We start from the raw sequence: 10746 nt of genomic DNA on the forward strand, positions 1-10746 counted from the left end.
CTATCAATAATTATTGTTCATTAACATTCGTTCAAAAAAAAAAGTGAGGGGCTTTTAAAAATGCTTTTCATTTTTTGTGGTCCTATGATTTTTATACCTGTGAAATCACAAGGACCAAGCCCTTGCCAGCCCAATGAAGCAATCCATGATACAAAAGTAATAATGATAAACCAAAAGGCCCCTTTACGGAAGCCCACACCCTGCACAGCTCATCCCCACCGGGCTCAGGGCTTGCACATCAAGCACACTCCAGATGCAAATGTCCCTGATGGAAGGACTGGCTCCATTTTCAACACAAAGCACTTACTTTGCAGATCTTCTGGGCATGGGCTCCTGAGAGGCTGCCTCCAAACACTGTGAAGTCCTAAAGAGAAAACACAACTACATCAACCAGTGGAGAACAGTGACTGACCAGCAGAGACGAGGACCCAACTAGAAAGAAAATGGAAAACTCAAAGGACTTTCAAAAGATGACAAAAATGGAGAAAGGGAGAATCTGATTTACAGATTATTCTTTGTAACACTGACAAACACGTATTACAAGAGCAGATCCAGTCTTTGTTCTACAAAATGACCCACAGCTTCAATGAAAAAAAGTTATGCAGAAATGACCCCAACCTCAGACCCTGAGAATGTCAAACAGGCCTTCCTATTTCTAGGAAAACACTGGCTGTTTTCAGGAAAAGCTGACCACAACCCTCACACTGACTGCTGACTACCCTCACACACGAATGGCTTATCCTGGGCACAACCTCCCTCCCAAAAACCCCTCAAAAACACAGTGACGGCGCCAGTGCCTTGGCATGCAGGACAATCCTCCACCAGCAGCAGCAGCAGCATCCCATATAAAGGTCAGTTTCCCTCGCAGCTGCCCCACTTCCCCTCCAGCTCCCTTTTAACAGCCTGGGAAAGCAGCAGAGGACGGCCTCTGCCCCCACGCAGGAAACTCAAAAGAAGCTCTTAGCTTCAGATCGGCTCAGCTCTGGCTATTGCAGCCATTTGGAGAGTGAACCAGCAGATGGAAGACCTAACTCCCTGTCTTTATGACTTTGACTTTCAAATAAACTTAAACACATATACACACATGGTAGAATTAATTGTAGAACTGGCAAACATGCACAACAGAGGACGAGACACCAACAGCAGAGGAGGGATCCAACAGACGCAGGCGGGAAGGCAAAGGCAGAATTCCTGACACAGATGGGGAAAACGAAAGCTTCCACTTCTGCAGGGTCACACAGGAGGGGACACCAAGAACCGCAGAATGCGGGGGTGGAGAGGGCAAACAGACTACTGCCGAGTCCTGCGTCTTCTCCAGCACACAGGTGGAGCTCCTTGGTCCTGGCTCCAGCCCGACTCAGGCAGGGCTGTCAGCCATCTGGGAAGTGAACCAGTAGATGAAAGATTTCTCTCTCTCCTTATAAAATGAAAATTGAAAGTATCTCCATGCAAACTGCTCAATCAGGTGAGCAGCAGGTCCAGGAGACACAGCCACTTCCTCTGTACCATCTTTGCACTAGTTTCTTCTGTCTGCGTTTCCGCCCACATCTCATAAACTGTAAAAAAGCCGTAAGACAGGTTTCACTCTAGTTCAGCATTTAGAAGATCCACTTACAAGAGTTTTACAACATTTTAAGGACAATTTAATTAGTAATTAACTATGGCCCAAACACAATAAATTTAAAATTAACCAAGGAGCCACGCTTGTGATGTAACAAGCGAAACCACTGTCTGAAACACTGGCATCCCACATGGGCTCCTGGGTAACTACTAACTTGTTCGTCGTGTAAAGGAAACAAAACATTTAGAATTATACACATACTCCAGCTCTGAAGGAGAAACTCAAGTCCAAAGACTACACAACACTTCCTTATTTGTTTTCTTTCATTGCCGGAACAAACTAACAAATCCAGTGGCCTAAAACAACACCAACTTACAACTCTGTGACTGTTAAACCTCAAAAATGTTGTGGGGGTCTGCTCCCCTCTGGAGGCCCAAGGAAGAAGCTGTTTTCTTGCCTTCTCCAGCCTTCCATCTCTCTCTCTTTCCATCTCCAAAGCCAACCACGGCAGGTGAAACCCTTCTCAGACTGTAATCAACTGACCTCTGCTCCTGCTGCCCTCTTCCACCTTGAAGAACCCTTGAGAGCCTATTGGGCTCACCTGGGGGACCCTGGCTTTCTACTGCAAGGTCAGCTGCTCAAACATCTTTTTTAATTAATGATCTTCATTTCCCTTTGCCACATAAATTTACCAGTTCTGGAGATTAGAATGTGAACATCTCTGAGGGCCATTATTTAACCTCGAACAGTCTGAGAATGCCAGTGTGAACAAACTCTATCTGACCTGAGCAGTCTGAAGAAACTTTGAACACCTCATGTTAACCCCAAGCGCAGGGACTGTGGTTCAGAAAGGCAAGTCACCTTTGACAATATGGCAGGGCAAGTGGCAGCAGGAGACGGAGGAGGGGGAAGGGGAGAGGGGAGGGGGAAGCGGAGAGAGGAGGGGGAAGGGGAGAGAGGAGGGGAGAGAGGAGGAGAAAGGGGAGAGAGGAGGGGGAATTTTTATCTATAAAACTAAACCATGGAAAATATAATTTTTTAATTTAAAAAAAAAGAAAGTCCAATCTACTCTGCCCAGGTTGCCCACTATTCTGTTTGCACACGACACCGGGACCCAGCTGCCCTCCAGGCACACACCCAAAGCAATCCTGGTTCCTGGGGCAGCTTTGTACAAAGCACTGTCCTGTGATCCTCCCTAAAGCTAACAACTCATTCTCCTCAAGAAAACAGGTAACAGTCTGGACGTACACACTGAAAAACCCCAATCCCCCTTTTGACCCAAACCACAGTCAAGTTTCCATTCCCCAAGACTGACCCCTTGCAGGTATTCTGCTCCCTGCCCGCCCCAGGAAAGTTCCCCTTCTCGGATACCTGACTGAAGACATACACCAATCTTCCATTGATTCGGCCCCGTCCAGTGACGACGCTGTCTCCAGGAAACTACCAGAGAAATGAAAAAAGGAAGGTTAAAAAAAGATACAAGTTTTTTTTTCAATGAACTAGGCAACTGTCTCTCAAGGAGAACCAAAATACAAACTTAATGGACACTTCCATGGCTCCGCAATGCAACTACTGGGCTACTGCTTCTTCAACAGGACTGAAGGGTAAAAGCAAAAACAATCTAGAGATCCTGAGAGCCAGCACTATAAATGCTCACAGGAAGAGGGACACAAAGACCCTGGTTAAACCCCCGCGTCACCTGCTGCACTGTTCAACTCCACAGCCCAATGCAGGCCTCAGTCGGCGTCCTGGGACTACGGACCCTGCAGGCCTCAGTCGGCGTCCTGGACCACAGCCCAAAGTAGGCCTCAGTCGGCGTCCTGGGACCACGGACCCTGCAGGCCTCAGTCGGCATCCTGGGACCACGGACCCTGCAGGCCTCAGTCGGCATCCTGGGACCACGGACCCTGCAGGCCTCAGTCAGCATCCTCGGACCACGGACCCTGCAGGCCACAGGGGTGGCAGAAGCAGGTCGGTTCCTGCCACCAAATGGGAGAACTGAGTTTTCAGTTCCCAGCTTTGCTCAGCTGACTCCTGGCTGCCACAAGCATGTGAGGGCTGAACCAGCAGATGGAAGAGGAGCACCTGTGATAGTTCATGCTTTCCCTCGGCCTCTCTAATAAGAGGAATTTAATTACGAATAATTAAATGCACATGGTAACTTCTTCAAGCTACTTCCCCTACACAAAACCTTAAAATGTCAAACCCACCATTTTGCACAGGTTCTTGTTAGGACCCACAGATCTTCAGTTACAGCTAGCATACACACAGAGAAAAGTGAGTCAAAAGTGAGTTAAAGGGCTGGCACTGTGGAGCAATAGCTTAAGCCTCTGCCCGTGATGCAGCATCGCATATAGGTAACCAGTTCGAATCCCAACGCCTTCATTTTCAATTCAGCTCCCTGCTATGGGCAACATGCTCCCATGTGAAGGACCTGGAAGAAATTCCTGGCTCTTGCTTCAACCTGACCCAGCCTGGGCTATGGCCGCTTAGGGAGTGAACAGCAGATGGAAAATCTCTCTTTCTCTCTCTACCTTTCAAATAAATCTCCAAAAAGGGCCCAGCACAATGGCTCAACTGGCTAATCCTCCCCCTACAGGTTCCAGGATCATGTAAGAGTGCCGGTTCATGCCCCACCTGCTCCACGTCTCACCCCGCTCCCTGTTCATGGCCTGGAAAAGCAGTGAAGGATAACCCAAAGCCTCGAGACCCTGCACCCACATGGGAGACCCAGAGGAAGCTGCTTGCTCCTGGCTTCAGATCTGCTCAGCTCCAGCCCTTGTGGCCACTTGGAGAGTGACCCAGCGCATGGATGATCTGTCTCTCCTTCTCTCTGTAAATCTGCCTTTCCAATCAAAACAAATAAATCTTTTTAAATAAATAAAATTTAAAAAAATGAAAGGAAAGATACCTTATTCTTATCAGCAGCCATTCCAAAATCCGCACATCTGTGTTCAACGAACATGTCGCTCTCAATGAAGCTGCCAGGATCCAGCAGAAGCCTGATCCTCTCCCTGGCTGTGAGCTTTCCCTAAGAGAAAACACAACAATCACTCAGAGAGGTCCTCAAAGACAAAGTCAGGAAGCAAAGTAGGGATGTTCCAAGGGGCTAGGACAGCCAGTCCTGCCCTTTCACCTCTCAGAACAGCCTCCAGCTTAGCAGGCGTGCTCGTGGCAGACAGGTGCTAATAACAGCGAGCTGGCGAGGAAGCCCAGGCAGACAGCTGGGAACGTGAATAATTAAACGGAAGGGGCTGGCATCGTAGTCTGTCAGGTTAAGCCATTGCCACCTGCAATGCTCGCATTCCAATGCAGAGTGCCAGTTCAAGCCCTGGCTGGCTTCACGTGAATGCAGCTGGGAAAGCAGTGGAGGACAGCCCATATCCGGGGAGCCCCTGAACCCACGTGGGAGACCTGGAAGGAGCTCCTGGCTTCAGTCTGTTCTGGTGTGGGCTGTTGTAGGCATTGGGACGTGACCCAGATGGAAGCCTCATTCTCTCCCTCACCCCATTGTCGTTAGCCCCCCTCCCTCCTTCTCTAACCTCCACTCCATGTCACTCTTCCTTCTAAGTAAACTTTCAAAGGTAAATTACCAATGGAAAGCCAGGTGTGAGGAGTGCTCAAACTGAGAAGTGACCTACCATATGACCCAATAGCAAAGACACAGAAACAACATGGATGCTCGTCAATGGATAAAGAAGCTGTGGTGTATCTGTCCTAGGGACTACTGCATGGCTATAAAAAAGAATGAGTTTGCAACAGAATGGTCCCAACTGGAGACCATTATGCTTAGTGAATACAGTCCCAAAAGGACAAATATCATGTGCTCTCTGATATAACACAGCCTTTATGCAAAGCACAAAACAAGTGGATATAATCAAGTATATACATATATTCTCAAAGATGAGCTGTATAAGGGAGACTAGCATGCCAGGAAGTAAAAACACGTTGCAGTATGTGTCTACTCCAAATAAAAGTAGGACTCCCTAGGAAACAGTTAATACCCCTTAACAATATGATAGTAGATTGTCTGCCATTTCCTATATACCTTTCATACCATGATACGTTCAGAAAGCAGAAAATTAAACTTGACTGTTACTAAGAGACTATACTACCGTGGTAATGGGGGGTGGCAGGAGGGGATTATGAGAAGGAAGGAAGGAAAGGGGGGAGCGTTAAGCCTACAGAACTGTACCATGGAAAATAACAACAATAAAAAAATTAAGGAAAAAACAATAGAAAATCAGGAGGTGGAACTAACACAGGCCTAAAGAAGGATCTAAGGCAACGCCCCAGGTTCCAGGGAAACCCACAGAAGCACACTTCACCACGGCCCAAACCGTGCCTCCTGCTGCAGCCCCAGCCCAGACACGGGCTGCTTGGCCCACATGGCACAGAGCAGCCAAGTAAGAGGGGTGAGGAGAGGATGCTAAAGAACTCAAGTAAAACGGGCCCAGTGGCATGGCCTAGTGGCTAAAGTCCTTGCCTTGAACGCGCCAGGATCCCAAATGGGCGCCGGTTCTAATCCCGGCAGCTCCACTTCCCATCCAGCTCCCTGCCTGTGGCCTGGGAAAGCAGCAGAGGATCGCCCAGAGCATTGGGACCCTGCACCCATGTGGGAGACTCAGAAGAGGCTCCGGGTTCATGGCTTCAGATTGGCTCAGCTCCAGCCATTGCGGCCACTTGGGGAGTGAACCATCAGAAGGAAGATCTGTTTCTCCTCCTCTATATATATCTGCCTTTCCAGTAAATAAATAAAAATCCTAAAAACTGTTTTCTGGAGGAGACAGAAGCCCTTACTCCATCGAGACCCCCCACTGCTTTAGGGCCTCAGCCCTCTGGCCTCACCACCACCAAACACCTGCGTTGGCCATTTCCTCCTCCCCCTTAGGAAAGCGGCCAAGGTCTGGGCGCTTGTTTTAAAAGCCACAGGCAATCCTACACACTGCTGTGTGACAATGTAGGGTTAGCTGGGTGAGGGGACTCTGGTGATGTGGTCACAGAATTTCTTAAAATATTCATATTCTTCGACCCCCTTACTCCACTTCTGGGAAATCTATGCCGCGGACACAGTCCAATGCGAGGTGGGGCACGAGTTTTAAATCAAGTCCACCTCCTGATTACGTCAGCGTTAGCAAAAGAAAAACAGCACAGGAGTCTGCCTCCAAACCCAGGACTCCCTGGGAGGGGGTGGGGCTGGAGTGGCAGGGACTGAGCAACAGCCCCGACGCTGGCACCCCAACCACACTTCAACCCCCGTGTCAACAAGGACCTGCCCCGTCCGGGTCCCCTCACAGGGCTGGCGGAGCCTCCTCGGCGCCAGTTCCAGCCCCTCGGAGTCGCTGGGTGCTCGGCCGGGGCTCTCAGCACGCCTGGCTTCCAGCGGGGGCCCACCGCTCCCACCCCCGGGGCCTGCTGCGATCCCTGCCCCGACACCCACAGCCGACGGTCGGCCAGGCCAAACGCGGGGCCGCCGGCTTCCCAGCCAGCCGGCTGCCGGAGCTCTGCCCTCGGGTACCACAGGTCCCTTACGCTCGGATGTCCCCACGCCAGGTTAATGGACCCCTGCCCAGTGACTACCGCGCTCTTACACACACACGCCTCAGCGTCTCTGCTTCCATTACCAAAGAACCCACCACCACTCCTTCAAACACAGATCTTTCTACGGAGCGCTACCTCTCTTCTGACAAGACTGTGAGGGGAGCATGGCTAGCTGCTGCTCAAGGCGTCGCGCCTCCTACGGGCACGGGGCCGTGGGCACGCGGGCCACCTGAGGTACTGGAGCGCGGGTCTCCACAGCCCGTCGCGCGGCCGCGGCTTCCGCGAGTTCCTCTCGCCCCGCCCCGCCAGGCAGCGCGCGGATTGGCTGGCGAGGCGGGCCGGGCGCGCTGGGATAGGTCGGCAGCGCGGGGGGCGGGGCCCACGCGCGTCTCCGGACTCACTCGCTTGTGCTGCGCGTCGACGCGGCGCTGGCCCCCTCCCAGCAGCGCGGCGCGGCGTTTGTTCTCGATGCGTTCGTTCACCGAGGCCGGCTGGCTGCAGAGGCTGCGGGCCGCGGTGCGCAGGGCGCTCGGGACCCCGCGGAGCCTCGCTCCGGCCGCCGCCGCTCGCACTGCCGCCGCCATGTCGGCTCCGCCGGTGCGCGCGAGTACGCGTGTGCAGTGGGCTCAGCGGCGGTGCGCCTGCGCAGCGGGGCGGGCGCAGGGCGCTGGGCCACGGGCGGGCGTGGGCAGGCGGGCGTGGGGCGCTGGGCCACGGGCGGGCGTGGGCAGGCGGGCGCAGGGCGCTGGGCCACGGGCGGGCGTGGGCAGGCGGGCGTGGGGCGCTGGGCCACGGGCGGGCGTGGGCAGGCGGGCGTGGGCAGGCGGGCGCAGGGCGCTGGGCCACGGGCGGGCGTGGGCAGGCGGGCGCAGGGCGCTGGGCCACGGGCGGGCGTGGGCAGGCGGGCGTGGGCAGGCGGGCGTGGGCAGGCGGGCGTGGGCCGCCACGGGCGGGCAGGCGAGGTTAGCGCACCGGGCTGGCGCCCACCTGGAGCCACGGAAGAGCGAGTTAGTCCTTGCTCTTCCTGGCCCGCCGCATTTCTCCCATTGTTTCCTTCCTAACATAGCCGACACATGGCATGTATTGTACAGACAGGTGTGGCTGTTAATACTTAAGCTTGCGTTAGCTGATACGCCTGATTTTCACAGGTGAAGCAGCTGAAGCTAGGATCGGTACAGGGGTTTGGTCCAGAGCCGAGACTAGCGGACGCTGCGGTGCAGCAGGGCCCCTCAGGACGCCTCCCTGGCTGCACTACGGCCTCTGCTTCTCATCCAGCGTCTTGTGAATTCACACCCTGGGTGGGGGTGGGTGGGCGGACAGCAGGTGAGGCCCAGGTGGAGTTGCTGCTTCTGCCTTCAGCCCGACCCATCCGTGCCAATATTTGGGCAGTGAAGCAGGGGGCTGAAGTTCCATTCTCATTCTCTCTTCCCCTCCTGCTTCCTGCCCCCACACTCTTATACCTTTAAATGAACAGAGTAGAAATCGTGAGTGGCACACGGACGTCTGGTATGCCCCATGGGAAGCATAGCTTGCTGCTAAACGTTCTGTGATAGATGTGTCACCACGAGCTACACCCAGCTTCCCCTGTTATTTAAAATATATTCATGATGATATATTTATCACATCAAACCACACCCAGCTTCCCCTTTCTTTGTGTGCAGATTTTTTTTCAACTTCCAGGTATAAGAGAATGTGTGGAATTGGTCTTTCTGTGTCTGAGTCATTTATCAGGATGGCCAAGGGCTTTCTACAACATACGTTCCTTCTGTAAGAGAACTGTGTCTGGCTCATTGCACTCAACACCATGTCCCAGGTCCATCCGTTGTTACCAATGACCAGACTTCTTTTTTTTTTTTTTAGTTCTGTTTGTTTGCAAGGTTCGGTTATAGAAAAAGAGATCTTGCACATGCAACAGCTGGCTGTGCCAGGCTGACGTCGAGAGCCAGGAGTTTCTTCTGGGTCTTCCACATGGGTGCAAAGACCCAAACATTTGAACCATCTTCTGCTGCTCTTCCAGGCACATCTACACAGAGTTGGACCAGAAGCAGATAGGACTCAAACTGGCATCCATATGGGAAGCCACCATCATAGACAGAGGTTTAAGTCACTGTACCACAATACTGGCCCTTCATTCTTTTGTAGGCTGAACAGTATTCCATGGCACAGGTATGCCACAGCTCTGTTCCTCCGACGACAGACACCTTAGCCGATCCCATCTTTGTTTTTTGCACAGTGCTACGATGAACAGGTTTCTCCTTGACAGATTTCGTATCTTTTGGATATTTACCCAGTGATGTGATTGCTGGCTTCCATGGCAGTTCTACTTACAGTTTTGTAAGAATTCTCCTTTCCATAGTGTCTGTATTAACTTACACTCTCACCAGCAGTGTGCAAGGGTTCCCCTTTTCCCACATGCTCATCAGCATTTATTGCTTTCTGTACTTTTCATAATAGCAGTGAGATGATATCTCACTGTGAGTTTGTTTTGCATTTCCCTGCTGGCTGGTGATACCAAGCACTTTTTTATATATTTGTTGCTCAGTTGTATTTCCTCTCTTGAGACTTGTCTATTCAGGTTTTTTGTCCATATCTTAAATGAACTGGTTTTTTTTGTTGTTTTGGTTTTGTGAGGGCCTGATATCTTCTGGACATTAATCCTTTGATAATTAGCTTGCAAGTATGTTTTCTTGTCTCTTTGTTGTCTCCTTTGCAATGCAGAAGCTTCTGGGTTTGATGTAATTCCATTTGTCTAGTTTATTTTGTTGTTGTCATCTGCACTTTCGAGTGGGTCCCCTAGTGTGAACCCTATTAAAGCAAAAATTGTCCATGACACTTGTTAACAACAAGGCAGAATTTCCTCAGGACTGTTCTGTTAGGCATAGGGAACACTGCACTGGGGGTGTTCACAGGCCTGAGGAAAAACACTGGGCTGCACTCTGAATGGACATAGACAGGGAGCAGGGTGTGCGTCTGTGGATGGGAACTTACTCAAAGGACACCACATACAGCAGGGAGATGGGCTCTGCCCTCCTAGCAGATTCTTGCTTCAAGCAGGCCAGGGTGACCGAAACCACCTCCAGGGGAAAGGAAGGAATCGGGTTCAGGAGCCCAGATCAGATACAGTGAGCAGATGTCAGGAAGAAAGCAGTCTTGCTACCACTTGGTATTTTTCAAGTCAGGATATGGGAGCCCCAGGTCAGATCCAATCGAAGCAAGAACTCAGGAAAATCTGATCTAAGCTGGGTCAAGGGGGTAAGCTTGTCAACACAGCAGCTTAGCCTCACCTGTTTCAGCAGGTTGGCAAAGCCAACGCTCATATTCTCAGACTTCTCCCCTGATCTGAATAAACAGCTCTGAGGGCGGGGGCAGTGATCTGTTTTAGCAGATAACTTTTGGGGAGGTTCCATGCTTGTTAAAGTTTAAGACCCACTGCTCTAAGGAGTGGGAACTGAGCTGTTAAGAGCTTGTCTGTTTTCCTAACAGGCAAATCTTTAAGGTGAAGAACAAGGTGTATATTTCTCAGTTTAGTCTCAGAAAGCAGCTGAAGTTGATCATTAATCCTTCCGAGATCTAGCTCATAGCCAGACCTTCACAAAGTCCAAACTCTGACCCAGGACTTTAACGTTAGGCAATGCAACTGAGCA

The 10746-nt window shown here is 51.5% G+C and overlaps 1 protein-coding gene across 3 annotated transcripts in view; it reads right to left on the reverse strand.

Annotated features, from left to right (window-relative positions):
* PCCB (propionyl-CoA carboxylase subunit beta) overlaps window positions 1–7715 on the reverse strand; it is a 41523-nt gene extending 33808 nt beyond the window's left edge. Inside the window, exons 1-4 of one of the 3 annotated variants that reach the window (XM_041004578.1) lie at window positions 7504–7715; window positions 4473–4592; window positions 2933–3001; window positions 308–364 (exon numbers count right to left, since the gene is read on the reverse strand). In XM_041004578.1, the coding sequence (XP_040860512.1) occupies window positions 308–364; window positions 2933–3001; window positions 4473–4592; window positions 7504–7686 (429 nt within the window). In that variant the 5' untranslated portion in view covers window positions 7687–7715. Of the gene's footprint in view, window positions 1–307; window positions 365–2932; window positions 3002–4472; window positions 4593–7185; window positions 7279–7503 lie in introns of those variants that run through there. The other 2 variants (XM_041004587.1, XM_041004595.1) reach the window with 2 other exon arrangements.
* Window positions 7716–10746: the final 3031 nt, after the last annotated feature.

This window comes from Ochotona curzoniae, unplaced genomic scaffold, assembly GCF_017591425.1.
Source record: "Ochotona curzoniae isolate NIBS_2020 unplaced genomic scaffold, NIBS_Ocur_1.0 contig_1302, whole genome shotgun sequence".
Taxonomy (NCBI): Eukaryota; Metazoa; Chordata; class Mammalia; order Lagomorpha; family Ochotonidae; genus Ochotona; species Ochotona curzoniae.